General features: G+C 39.4%; 1 protein-coding gene across 2 annotated transcripts in view; it reads left to right on the forward strand.

The window, feature by feature from the left end:
* Positions 1–4,863: 4,863 nt before the first annotated feature.
* Positions 4,864–14,526, forward strand: part of dnd1 (DND microRNA-mediated repression inhibitor 1) — a 10,892-nt gene continuing 1,229 nt past the window's right edge. Inside the window, exons 1-6 of one of the 2 annotated variants that reach the window (XM_051421257.1) lie at positions 5,036–5,119; positions 5,292–5,359; positions 5,660–5,830; positions 9,822–9,927; positions 10,706–11,031; positions 11,695–11,827. In XM_051421257.1, coding sequence (XP_051277217.1) covers positions 5,759–5,830; positions 9,822–9,927; positions 10,706–11,031; positions 11,695–11,827 — 637 coding nt within the window. In that variant the 5' untranslated portion in view covers positions 5,036–5,119; positions 5,292–5,359; positions 5,660–5,758. Of the gene's footprint in view, positions 4,961–5,035; positions 5,120–5,291; positions 5,360–5,659; positions 5,831–9,821; positions 9,928–10,705; positions 11,032–11,694; positions 11,828–14,526 lie in introns of those variants that run through there. The other variant, XM_051421258.1, reaches the window with a different exon arrangement.

Here is a 14,526-nt window from a genome sequence, read left to right on the forward strand (position 1 = left end):
TTCTCCCTGATGCTTGGTCATTGTTCTGTTGGACAATTTACTTTACATTCACTTCTCTTTACAGAAGTGAACCAAATGCTGAGATATAGGCTTACTGTTATTTAAGTTTTCTTACAGGTTTAAGATGGCCTCGCATCCCAAATTTCCCTTTCAGGACAATGAAGAGCTGAACGTGTATCAACTGATCGTTCAATTATTCCATTCGATCTAGCAATCAAAAAGGGAAAATAATTGAGAAAAAACATGACAAAAAAAAGGAGAAAGGATAAACTGGGCAGTAAGTATGTGTTATACCACTAACCAAAATAAAAATACCCTATAGCTGCTTTCAAAGTGGTGTTTGACTGAGAAATTAATGTTGTAATGACTTTCTGTTGTGTCTGATGCCATCCCTGGTCCCTAGGCTTCAGTGGTTTTAGCGCCCCACTGTGCTTTCGGCTCAGCATCACTGCCATGAATCCAAATTTAATGTATTCAGGCTCATACTTCCTCATCACATGCTTCGGAGCTTTTACTGGCGCATGGTTTCAAAACACGTTTGTCTATACATGATGATGTGTTGTGATTGCCGTGGTGATATTCAGACTGGTCAATGATGTTGTGCTTTTTTATGCCTAAATTGACATTTTTGAGCACATTTAGATGTAAAAATAACTCACTTTGTATTATCAGAAAATATATACTTTAAATTTGAATCGAACCATTTGGCAGTACCACTGCCTCTGCGGCCCACTAGATGGCATTCTGAGGCCTGCTGGTTGAGGACAATAACCCCTGGCTGCAGCACACGGGGTGGGGCGGGGTCAGACATGGATATCCAGTGCCCCCACCCACTGGTGGATGTCCTAATGAGACAAATAGCACCATCTGCTGGACGACTGCAAGTACAAACACAAATATGTACTCAGCTAAATATAATAGAAACTTATATTAAGAACAACTTTGTGCTTGAATCCATAAATATATTTTAAATATACTTTTTATAACACATGTGCAATGTGGTACTACTGCTCACATACAGTACAGTCCCTGACAAAAGTCTTGTCGCTTGGGTACAAGTTGACCTTAAGTGCCCCTCAAATATATGTCTAATCAATTTTTTTTTTTACAAGAAATGGCTAATTTCAACCCCAACAGCTTTTGAAATAATGTTTTGGTGCCAAATGAAACTGCTGAAAAGCATTCTAACGTTCACAGCTTGGTAAAGCCCACTGAGTCAGTTTTTGCAAAGACAAAAGTCTTGTCGCCTTGTCATATGATGCACCCAATCCTAGATTACAGCCTTACCTGTGATCAATAATTGATCAATCATTTAGTGGGTGTGTATAAAAAGAACCCCAGCACACCAGACCTTCACATCAACTGCAACTTGACCTCTGACAACATGCCTAAGATTCAAAGCGTTGATTATCAAGAGGCTGAAGACCAGATCCACTGCTGAGGTGGCTGACACCTTCAATGTGTCTCAGCGTCAAGTACAAAGAATAAGAAAAAGATTTGAAGAGACTGGAGATGTTTTTGACAAGCCCAGGTCCGGCAGACCCCGCAAGACAACTGCTCGGGAGGACCGTTTGTTGGCTCGAAAATCTAAGGCCAGCCCCTTTTCCACCAGGCCTGGTCACCTCAAGTCCCCGTGTCAACCAGAACAGTTTGTAGAAGTCTGTCTCGAAATGGCCTCCATGGTCTAATCAGTGCCCAGAAACCAGCACTAAACAAAAGGCAATTAAAAAAACGTGTGGCATTTGCCAAGGCCCAATGCCAATGCCAAATATTGCAGGAGACCTACTGGAGCCCGCATGGATCCAAGATTCACCCAGAAAACAGTTAAGTTTGGTGGCGGAAAAATCATGGTCTGGGGTTACATCCCGTATGGGGGTGTGTGAGAGATTTGCAGGGTGGAAGGCAATATCAATAGCCTAAAATATCAAGAAGTATTAGCTACCTCTTACATTCCCAACCATAAAAGGGGTCAAATTTTGCAGCAGGATGGTGCTCCATCGCATACTTCCATCTCTACATCAAAGTTCCTCAAGGCGAAGAAGATCAAGGTGCTCCAGGACTGGCCAGCCCAGTCACCAGACATGAACATCATTGAGCATGTCTGGGGTAGAATGAAAGAGGAAGCATGGAAGACGAAACCAAAGAATCTTGATGAACTCTGGGAGGCATGTAAGACTGCTTTCTTTGCTATTCCTGATGACTTCATCAATAAATTGTATGAATCATTGTCGAACCGCATGGATGCAGTCCTTCAAGCTCATGGAAGTCATACAAGATATTAAATATGGATCTCACAGCACCACTACTTAATTCACTGATGTTATGCAACATATTTTTGTATTTGAAGTAAATTATTTGTTCAATTTTCATATTACTCTCTGTAGGCGACAAAACTTTTGTCTTGCCAAAATCTGACCTTTCTGTGCTCATTAAATCATCAATCTTTCTTCAGTGACGCAAATTCATTTTAGTATATTAAACATAATTTGGGAGGGTTTTAGCTTTCATATGAGCCATTTCTAAAACCAATGGATTAATTAAAAGTCAGGTTATGAGCTGTTGTTTCTTTTCTTTCTTTCTGTCCATAAAATGTAGAGTAAAGTAGATATAGTGTTTGTCCCCAAGTCACATGCATATATTTTATATTTAGTATATTCTAGTGTATTTAAGTTCATTATTTAATTTTTTTTCATTATTTATTTCAATAATGTATTATTATTAATTTATTAGATAAGATTATATCAATGAAGATAAGATAAGATGTTTCTTTAATTGATTGGAATTCTGTAGGAAGATGTGTGCAGAGGTAATTAAGGATGTCATTGTTTTTCTGCATCCCAGAGAATGACCCGTCTACACATTGGCTATTAATGTGTCCAGCAGCCTCTGGAACATCCATCGGAGAGCCCTATAATTTTTGCTGCTGCACTGATGGAGGTGAGGATGGAAAACATCAAGTAAAGTACAATGATCAGACCATACAGTTACTGGATGGCAGTCCTTGACCTTCCTCTCTGCAGTCACTTTGTTCTCTGGGGAGGGACGATCTCCCCTCATGTGGATGGAAGGGAGGATCCAGTGGTTGTCGCAGTTGTCCCACCCCCTTGTGTAGTCATACACTGCAACAAAAATATTTCTGTGACAGAAGCATGTTGGTGAAGTGACTGGGACTGCTCTGAGATTAAACTTTGCAGCCTTTTCCTTCTTACGGGCAGCAGTAGCTCAGTCTGTAGGGACTTGGCTGTCAAAACTGTACAATGAACCCAAACCGTGAACTCAGGAACTGCAAGAGGTTTGTTTAAAGTGAGTGATTTGTATGAATTTTGAGCAGATAATGTATTGTGTTTTTTTTTATATCATTTTTTTTTTGTTGTGGAATATAATATTCATAGGTATGTTTTCATCAATGTATAATCACCTGAAAAGTCCACCATGTTGAACCACCATGTTTCTACAGTAGCTGAAGCCCAGAACGGACAAACTGGACACTGGCTGTAGATTGTGCTTTTCGCGTTTTTTACAGTTTTTGCAGCCACTGTAGTTTCTCCTACACACTTCACAGTCCATCTTCATTCCCAGGCCGTCAGATATAGACACAGGCGTTGTTCAGTTAGTTGCAATCTGCAACTTCACCGCTAGATGCCACTAAATCTTTTAAACTGGTCCTTAAAGTAACCTTTTGTTCTAATGATACAAATTTGTTTTGATTCTGAAAGCATTCTGAAATCCAAAGAGAAATATGGCTGCACAATCCATATTGCTTCAAGCAAGCATATTCTTGTATGTTCAAATGACAGTTCAGTTGTTCGTTTGTAGGTTACAGAGATCTAAGTGGTTACAGAGTGCAATTGAGATAAATGAAACCCAATTTTTACATATTGTGTCAAAGAGACTAATGGGCACAGCAATTTTTGAAATGGATCCAAGATTGAATGAGAGCGCTGCAGCCAGGCAACTGGCTACAATGTAATCATTATGGGCTTTTGCACACTGTGTAAGTATGTGCACTAAGACAGCCCTCTGCTGCCTCTCTGATGCCTGTCCCCACTTTTGTACCTTTTCCGGTATTTACACAACTCTGTGAATTCAGGGTCTATTTTGACAAAATCAGAGCTGGAGATTATGTTGCAGCCAGTTTTGTGGCTGCCATTTGTGGTGTTTAAAATGAATACTGGACCAATTTCCAAAAAATGGTCCCCATTTGTCCCATAGACATAAAATCATGGGAAAATACCTTTTAAAGGACCAGTGTGTAGGATTTAGTGACATCTAGCGGTGAAGTTGTAGATTGCAAACATATTTGACAACCTGGGGATGAGAACAGGCTGTGCAGTGTGAAAGTACACGGTTGCTACAAAACTAGCCAAACAACACTAAAGGCCCTATCTACAGCCAGTGTTTGGTTTGTCCGTTCTGGGCTACTGTAGAAACATGGCGGTTAAACATACCGGACTCCATGGAAGAGGACCTGCTAACCTCTGTAGATAAAAACGGCTCATTCTAAGGTAACAAAAACACAATGATTCTTATATTCAGGTGATTATAAACTAATGAAAACATACCTATGAATATTATATTCCAGTTCTGACAATAGATCCTCCTAAACCCAGGGGCAGGAGAGAATTGCTTAAAGTAAAAACAAGGTAAAAAAAAACCCAAACTCATTAATTATGGGATAATGTGTGAGTCTGCTTTTGACCTGCTGAAATGTATTGTTTTTGTCATGAATTGTTTGCCGTGGTGTGTTATTTTGTGTTAAGCAGAGGGCAGCTTTAAACTAGACTCATTCATGTGCTTATTTTTGCTCAAATTTGAACTGAGCGCGCGGCAAATCAGTACCCGCTCCCGAGGATGTGGGCTGGTGTCAAGTGTGAGTTCCTGGCCAATAGAGGGCTCCAGGTGAGGCGTCACTGTCCGCATGAACTTAACAGCAGTGATGATGGAGAGCAAGCAGAGCCAGGTAACCTGCTAATGTTTGTCGTTGTTTGTGTTTCTTTTTTTAAAATGCGGTTGTTTAAATCAACGGACACTGGCCCGTTAATAGAAGAGAGTGACTTGGTGTGTGCTGTTTGAGTGGCAGTGGCGGCACGGGTCGATTCCGCTTTGATTTGACCAACTGGTTAGTTTGTGTCGTGCTTCACGAGCTGTTTATAAACACGCACGCACGCACTGTTGGCTACATTGTATAAAGTGTCGCGCGATGTTTGCGCTATAAAAGGTCACTTCTTCACGTTTTGTCGCGTTAAACATTGTTGTGTTGTCGTTTTTTCTTTGTATTTCACTGTACTAAGCTACTGCTCGGTTAACCCCCACCTGCAGCCCATTACGGTATCAAAGAACCCGCCAATGCTTAATACAAGTAAGTAAGTGACACGCATATATAACATCACTCCAAGTAGGTAAACCATAGTTTAGTGGCCTAAATGTTTTTCTTTTTCCTCTTTTTTCTTCGATTTAGGTATGTTTTCCGTCCATTTATCGCTGTGCTGGTATTTGAAACGTGCATTAGATTGTTCCATGCTTCACGAGCTGTTTATAAACATGCGCATAGTCGTTACATTGTGTTAAAATGTCCTCGTGATGGCTTTCTAACTTTATCATGTTTTCTTTTGTTAAAAACAGTTTTGAGGAAATCAATGTGATTTGTGTTTTGTTACAGTAGAATTGAAATAAACACTGGGGCTGCACAATTAATCGCAATATGGCCAAGTGCCACATGCAAACTCCAGAAGCTGCAGTTGTTTGTTAAAGGTCAAACATGAGGACTGTATTTCTGCAGAGATGCCCAGGACTACAAATCTTGATCTCCGTTTTTTGTACAGACTCCAAGGTATTTCACATAATCATGATTTTAATATTATTATTATTATTATTATTATTATTAACATTCAGTTTGTAATGCAAAAATGATCATTCCCGTACTAATTGCAAATCATATCGCAATATCTGTCCGAATAATGGCAATATGATGTTTATACCGTATCATGCAGTCCTAATAAGCACCACCCAACTCAAAATCAGTGCTGGGACTGCTGTGTTCATTAAGTTTATGGTATGTGGTACTTTATGGTGTGGACTGCTTCTCAATGAAAGGTTCAGTGCATAGAAACTTTTCCACTACTTTTACATAGAGAAGATAAAATATTAGAAACATCTCACAATATTCAGCAGTCCAATACAACAACAAAAACTACAATATAAAAAAAGAGAAAATCTTAGTATGACCAAAAATGGGTATCACAGTATTTTTCTGATTCTGGCGGTTTAGTGTCTATAAGGTATTTATTTATGTATTTTTTCACGACTGGGCCTTTTTATATATGTTTATAGTGTCTTATTCTACTGTCAGATGTACATAGAATATGAACACATTTGAATGTTACCATGCATATACTTAAAGCTTTGTTTACTATAGGTCCCACATAAAGATACAATATATGAAGGAATCAGAATGTATGAAACAGCTACTGAAACGGCAACTGCACAATTTGAATGAAAAAATGAATGAAAATGAATAAAACATAATAAAACTTTAATATTGCTTCCCTTTTCAAAACCAACTAAAAATAGATGTGTAAACACTAGAAACTGACTTAAAATTGTCCAAGTATGTAAGTATTCAGAGATATTTCTCAAATGTTCTATTGCACAAGAAACGAGTTACAACAGATGTTTAGGTTATGATACAGTATAGCACTATATGAAAAATAAATTGCCTACGAGAAATTTAAACCAGTATACTTGTACATTGCCCAGCACTACTATATCTCTGCTTTTGTTTTACTCTCCATTGTCCAGAGTCCAACCGTGTTATAGGAGTGCAATGCTAAGTCAGTTAGGGCTGCGACTAACAGTTATTTCCATTATTGACTAATCTGTCAATCAGTTTCTTAATCAATCAATTAGTTGCTTGGTCCATAAAATGTCCAAACTTTTAGACTGACACTAGAGGTGGTAGTACAAATACGTTGTTACTGTACTTCAGTAATTTGTTCAGGTGTCTGTACTCTAGTTGAGTATAGAGGTGGGCGATATATATCGTTTGAGATAAAAACTCCTTTTTTTTTTTTGAATAAAAAAAAATTTTTTATAAAATATTTTTAAAATTAAAAAAAAAAAAAAAAAAACCCCCGAAAAAAACCCCCCCCAAAAAAAAAAAAAAGGCGGGCCCCCCCCCACAAAAAAGGAAGGAAAAAAAAAAACAACGAGGCCGGGGGAAAAAAAAAAAAAAAAAAAACACCCCCCTCCCCCCCCCCCCCCCCCTAAAAAAAAAGAAGGTAGAGAAAAAAAAAAAAAAAAAAAAAAAAAAAAACCCCCCCAAAACCCACACAAAATAAAATTTTTTATGGAGGGGGGGGGGGGGGTGTGGGGGTTTGGGCGTAAAGGGACCACCCCCCCCGAAAAAAAAAAAAAAAAAAAAAAAAATTTTTTTTTTGAAGAGCAAAAAGCCTTAAAAATTAAAAATAAAAAAAATTTAAAAAAAACCCCCGGCCGGGAAAAAAAAATTTTTTTTATTTTAACCAAATAAAAACGTTTAATGGGGAAAAAAAAAAAAAAAAAAAAAATAAAAAAAAATAAAAAAAAAATAAAAAAATATTAAAAATATTAAAAAAAAAAAAAAAAAAAAAAAAAAAATTTTTTTATTAAAAAAAAAAATCTAGTTGAGTATTTCTTTTCTGGCAACTTTTACTTTTACCACTCCTAAATTTGACACAGATATTTGTGCTGCAGTAGAGACGTAATGTGACAACACCGACACACACCACAGAATGCAGAGAAACAGCCAGTAGAATTGTCCTTCAAAGAAATAAAGAGAATATTTTTTATTTTTATACTTGAGTATATACTTTTTCACTTTTTCTTCAGTAAAGAATGTGTGTACACTTTGACTTTTTTTCTCAAAATGATTATCAAAATAGTTGTTTAGGGTATGACTTAAAGGACCAGTGTGTAGGATTTAGTGACATCTAGCGGTGAAGTTTTAGATTGCAACTAACTGAACACCGCTCGGGCTGTGAAGCGTGTTGGAGAAAATACGGTGGCCACAAAAAACTGTGTTCTGGGCTACTGTAGAAACATAGAAAGCGACCCACAGTGTCTGTAGATAAAAACAGCTCATTCCAAGGTAACAAAAGCTATAATTAATAATTGCTATATTCAGGTATTTATACACTAATAAAAACATACCTATGAACATTATGTTTTTCCCACTAAATCCTCCTATATGTTACACAGTGGACCTTAAAAGCGGTAGGCTACTTTATGGTGGTGGGGTGCGGGCTGCGTTACACCGAAAGGTCTTGCCAGTGCTTAGAAATGTTTCCACCACTTTTACATAAAGCAGATCAAATATTAGAAGCATCTCACATGTCCAGTGCAACAACATCACAAACAGTATAAAAATGTTTTACTGTCCATTCTAAGTCCAACAGTGTTATTGGAATGCAATTCTTAGTCAGTGCAGTGCTCCAATAAGTGCTCAAGTACTACCATAACTGGGTGAGAACAAAAACCTTTTCACCAGTTTCTCTGTGGATGCAGTCTGTGACTGATGTCATATCAACGCTCTTACACTTCAGATAATGTTTGTGCTGTTGTTGCTTCTTGTCCTTATTACTTGCAGTGATGTCAGCCCGCTGTAATGTTTTCCTGTAAACGATGCAATGCAATGATCTGTACAATGTACAGGGGCTTCTGTTTATGGTCCATAAGTGTGAAAGTGTGTGTGGTCATCAGATTTCTAATGGCATTGATTGCTCAATTCACTGACGGGGAACAGTGTAATAAGTTCAGAAAATGTAATGACTTTGCAGCTTGGACCTGGAAAAGGCTACATTTAAGAAGTATCACCATATAACAATGACCAAAATCCAGGGTGCTGTCTGGTTTCATCACAGTAGCACAGATCTCATATATAACCCAGCTGCTCTTGGCTATAGCTATCTTCAGCTATCTACTGAAGTATACTTGATTGGGATTAAATGGTATAAAGCAGTGGTTCCCAACCTTTTTCCTTAAGGGACCCCTTGTCTATCATTTCATAAACTGACGACCCCTGACTAAGTGACATATTTTATGGATATTTAGTTTTATGAGGGCCATGTGTCGAAGTATCCTTGAGCAAGATACTGAACCCCGAATTGCTCCCCATGCTGTGCATCGGTGTGTGAATGTGTATGAATGAGTTAGTTTCTGTCTGTTTGATGGACTTTGCCATCACTGTGAATGTGTGAAAGGGTGAATGTGGCATGTAGTGTAAAAGCGCTTTGAGTGGTCGGAAAACTAGAAAAGCGCAATACAAGTACAGTTCCATTTACCATTTACCATTATATTCAGAACTGTACAACGAACCCAACCAGTGAACTCAGTAACTGCAAGAAGTTTGCGTAAAACTAATTTAATATGATTTGGATGAATTTTGAGCAGGTTATTTCCTGTTCAGAGAATTGTATTGTGTATTTCAGAAATTATTTTTAACAATCATACGGACTTAATGGGCTTCTTTTCTGACAAATCTAGTGGTTTCTTGTCCACGACGCTTGGCCTTTGTTCTATTAGTCTATTTACTTAACAATGTACTTTACCTTTCTTCAGAGAAGTGAACCAAATCCTGAGATATAGGCCTACTGTATATATTTTCATTTAGTTTTCTTACACCCCTTCAAATCAAGACGGCCTTGCGACCCCCCATGACGCTTTGGCGACACTCAGGTTGGGAACCACTGGTCTAAGGCACAGGGACAGACACTAGGGTTGATCTTTCCTGTTAGTTGGAAAGGTCCTGTTGCTGAGGAGCTCTTTCCCACTTGTTTCCCCCTTAGGTGCTGAACCTTGAGCGGGTGCAGGAGCTGGAAACCTGGCTGAAAACCACCAACACAAAGCTGTCTCAAGTTAACGGCCAGAGGAAGTATGGAGGACCACCTGAGGGTGAGAGAGGCTGCTCAGCTCAAACACACTGCCTCTACACACTACATTACTATGACACTCGTAGTTCCTTAGAGGAACTAAAAAAATACACAAATGTCAGAAAATAGTGAACATTCCTGCAAGGATTTCCTTTTATAACATTACACTATTACTAGTAAAAGCATGCATAAATCAATATACTACATAGAAAGATCAAACATCTTTATTTTTTATATAACGTCATTAAGAAAACAAACAGAGCCTGAAACAGTGCTGTAGATACATTATAATGCTGATTGTGACAATCAGCATTATAATGAAATACTGTAGTTCTGAAGAGATGCCCTGGCTTACAAATCACGTTTGATGGTACAGACCCCACCACATTTCACATCATTATAATTCAGCTGGGTTTTTGTTTGTTTAATGTATGATGCAAAAAAGATAATTCCCAAACTAATTATGAATCATATGTGAATTATATTACATCAGTCAAAGTAACCACAACATAATAATTATAATTTTTCCCATATTGTGCGGCGCTCAATTAAATGGCCATAAGACCTAGTATTGTCAATGTATGACAGCTTCTGGATGACCACAACGCTGACGCATGCACAAAGGGGATAAGATGTTGGAAACATTTGGGATAATGGAAGTACACAACTCAACTACATATAGAACATATAGGGTGTTTATAGACAGTATTATAGAGATATTAATGTGGAAATGTTACGGATTATAGCTTTAATAAAGATCAACATCACCCAATACCATCTCCTCTCCATTCTGCTGTCAGTGTGGGACGGGCCCACCCCAGGAGCCCGCTGTGAGGTCTTCATCAGCCAGATCCCGCGGGACGCCTACGAGGATCTGTTAATCCCCCTTTTCAGCTCTGTGGGGCCCCTCTGGGAGTTCCGGCTCATGATGAACTTCAGTGGGCAGAACCGCGGCTTCGCCTATGCCAAGTACGGCTCACCAGCTGTAGCTACCGACGCCATGCGCCTGCTGCACGGTCACATGCTGGACCCTGGCTCCCGTCTCAGTGTCCGCCGCAGCACCGAGAAGAGACACCTCTGTATAGGCGACCTGCCAGCCGCCACCAGGCCAGAGGACCTACTGCAGGTACAGCAGCTCTGTGGCATACATTTCTTAATGTAGACCACCAACCATACCTGCTACAATTACATATCATATATTGCTGGATTCAGCACAGTCAGACCTTTCTGCCAAACCCTGGTTGGTGTTTCTGGGACTATCCCAGCCAAAGCTACATTTGAAAGTAAATGAATACATTCATTATAGACCATCATATTTGATATTTCCACCTATTGTAGTCCTGTATTTCCTCAATGTATCAAGATATTCAAATAATGTTTAAACTGACAGAGGAGCTCCCTGCCCACTGCCACACACACACATTTGGAATAAATCATATATAGCATTTGATATTAAAATGATAACCGTTTTGTCAGTTAAGGTTTTAAGTTCAAGGATAATTTATTTGTTGCCATACTACAAACAGCTGCTAATTTTGAAGTTTTTACCAGCGCGTACAAAATAGGCCTTCTGCATTGTAACTTTTAGTTTCTCCCGAGCCTGTGATATCCACCCACCATCTCTACTATGTCATCTTAACTTTGTAGTATTGGTTGGCCTCACCCACAAAGGTCTATAGTTTATGGGAAGAGGCGTTTGTGAAGAACAACTAAATAGTCAATAGAAAATTTGAATTACTGTTCTTACTGTGTTAATCAATGTTTGTCTGTAACTGCTGTTTGCTTCCAGGTGCTGCATTCACTGACAGAGGGGGTGGAGAGAGTGTCTCTGAAGGCTGGGCTCGGTATAGAGGGGGTGTCTGCTATAGTCGCCTTCTCATCCCACCACAGTGCTTCTATGGCCAAGAAGGTGCTAGTGGAAGGTAGGTGAGCTGCTATGGACTGATCCATTGGATCAGTGTATGGCTGTAAATATGGTCCCATTTATGTTGTCAACCTTTGACATAATACAGAATTTGTTTTTTTTTTGTCTAATAACAGTGATCTGGTTGATCAGCGGTCAGCTATAGATTTTTATTTGATATTATGTCGGTCCCCCCAATATATGACTTAATATTTTATCCATGAGTAATACCAATTTAAGAGTCTGATGCTATTTTCTAACACTGCACTTGCCAGGCTTCAGTCTATGTGTTGACCAATCAGCATCATTTAAGGAAGTACTGGCAGCTATGGGGGATGGCATGAAGGTGTGTCACAGTGAGAAGAGACTATTTGTTAAACAACGATGGCTTTCTAAAGAGGTTAGCATAGATGCTGCTAGCAGAGTAGAGAGTATTTCTATCTTGTTACAAGAGCAAATAAAGACACTGAGTGGTTTTCTCCATGGAAATATGTTTTTGCTCTTCTCCTGACAGACTACGTTATGTGGTTCGTTGTTCAATTCAATTTTATTTGTATAGCGCCAATTCAGTTATCTCAGGACACTTTTAGAATGGAGCAGGTCTAGACCGAACTCCTTATAACATTATTTACAAAGACCCAACAGTACCACCATGAGCAAGACCTTGGCGACGGGGGCAAGGAAAAACTAATACACTAATAGTAGTAACTGATGATAATGAACATGTAGAAGATGATAACGACAATGACAACAACGATGGGAGACAATGAACAGTGATTATAGTAATAATAGTAACTGTAGTAATAATAATAATAATAATAATAATAATAATTAAAGCTGCAAGCAGCGTTGGGCGGGACCTCGCACTCCACGCTCGGGGCGTGCTGCAACTGCTTCGCGTGCCGTCGTAACACGTGCGGACCACAACATGAACGCAGCGCTTACTTCTTGTTGCCAGTAGGTGGCGCTATCATTATGTCTGAATATTGTCATGTACACATGTTCAGGGCGGGACTGTTATCAAGCATTTGAAGTGTGGAGCCGATTGGACAATGTAGACTCAAGTTATAGCGAATTTGTGTTTTGTGGCGGTCCATCAAAATTTCCCGCCAGCCCACAGACACGCCCCCTCACCACAGTCAACACATATATCAACAATGTGTTTTGCATTTTATAAGTAAATTTCAGCTGGATCTGATCATCCTGCGAGGAGTAGAACATGAAAGTATAAAACGTGATACTTCATGTTACCAGTATGTGGCGCTATCACTGTCTGAATATTGTCACGTAGACGTGTTCAGGGTGGGACTGTTATCAAACACGTGAAGTTTCATTGAGATTGGATCACGTACGCTGACGTTATGAGGACGTGTTCAGGGTGGGACTGTACACTGAAGTTATGAGGACGTGTTCAGGGTGGGACTGTACACTGAGTTTGGGCGTGTTCAGGTGGGACTGTACATGAAGTTATGAGGACGTGTTCAGGGTGGGATGAACACTGAAGATATGAGTACTATCTGTTTGATGGCCAATCGGTGGAATTCGACACGTCGTCACGGGCACACGGTTAAACATACAGTCACAAATAGCACAACCTTTGATAACCAATGTGTGTAGATTGAAGTGATCGAATTTTAAGTCAATCTGATCAAATCTGTAGGAGGAGTTAGTTAAAACAGAAGCCCTTAAATGCAGGAAATAGCATCATAGTTTGACATTCGATTCAACCTGGCCAACTTTGAGGGAACGCCACGGACACTCCCTTTAATGTACATGCACAAATAGCACAACTTTTAATCAGCACCATTTTTTGACTGTACTGACCAATTTTGAAGCCTATCAGATAAATTCCCTAGGAGGAGTTCATTCAAATACAACGCGAAAAATTCACCGAAAATGCGCACGGACTTCAAAATGGCCAACTTTGACGGCACGTCAGGGACACGCCCTTCAACGTACATGCACAAATAGCACAACTTTTAATCAGCACCATTTTTTGACTGTACTCACAAATTTTGAAGCATATCCAATAAATTCCCTTGGAGGAGTTGGTTCAAATGAAAATCAAAATGGACTACTTTCTGTGGGGTTTCGGGTATTGGTCCAAGAGGCTTTTTTGTACGTACCGGCATGTTACACGTACCTACCAAGTTTCATACAAATCGGTGAAACGTGGCGCCGGTGCTGCTGTTTTTTTATCCTGTAGGGGGCGCTACAAACACGACAAACACGATTTTTGGTATGTGAGCTTCAGGCACCAGTCTATACGTGCTCTGTGAATTTCATATTCATAACTATTACGGTCTCCGCACAGTGATTTACCATGCCACCAGACCGCCACCTAGTGAGCCTCAGGGAGCCATGGGGAAGCATCGTACCAAGTTTCATCTTAATCACCGTTGTAAAGATATAAACTTCTTCATTTTAAAGAGCGCCACCTTGTGGCTATGGCCTGAAACTGTGCAAGATGCCTAAGGAAGACAAGTGGAACTATGGACCCAAGTTTGGTGTCAATGGGACATACCAATGTGGAGAAATGGTCCACTTCCTTTTTTGACGAAAAATGTACAGGAAGTTTGAATTTTATAGTGTGCTTATTTTTTGAAATTTCAAAAATGTTCAAATTACTTTTTTTGCCAGGGCGGTCCCCAGGTGCTAGGTAAAAAAATTTTGTGCGAATCAGACAAAGCGTGTAGGAGGAACACGAAAAAGTAGTTT

The sequence above is a fragment of the Dicentrarchus labrax genome, unplaced genomic scaffold (assembly GCF_905237075.1).
Source record: "Dicentrarchus labrax unplaced genomic scaffold, dlabrax2021, whole genome shotgun sequence".
NCBI lineage: Eukaryota > Metazoa > Chordata > Actinopteri > Moronidae > Dicentrarchus > Dicentrarchus labrax.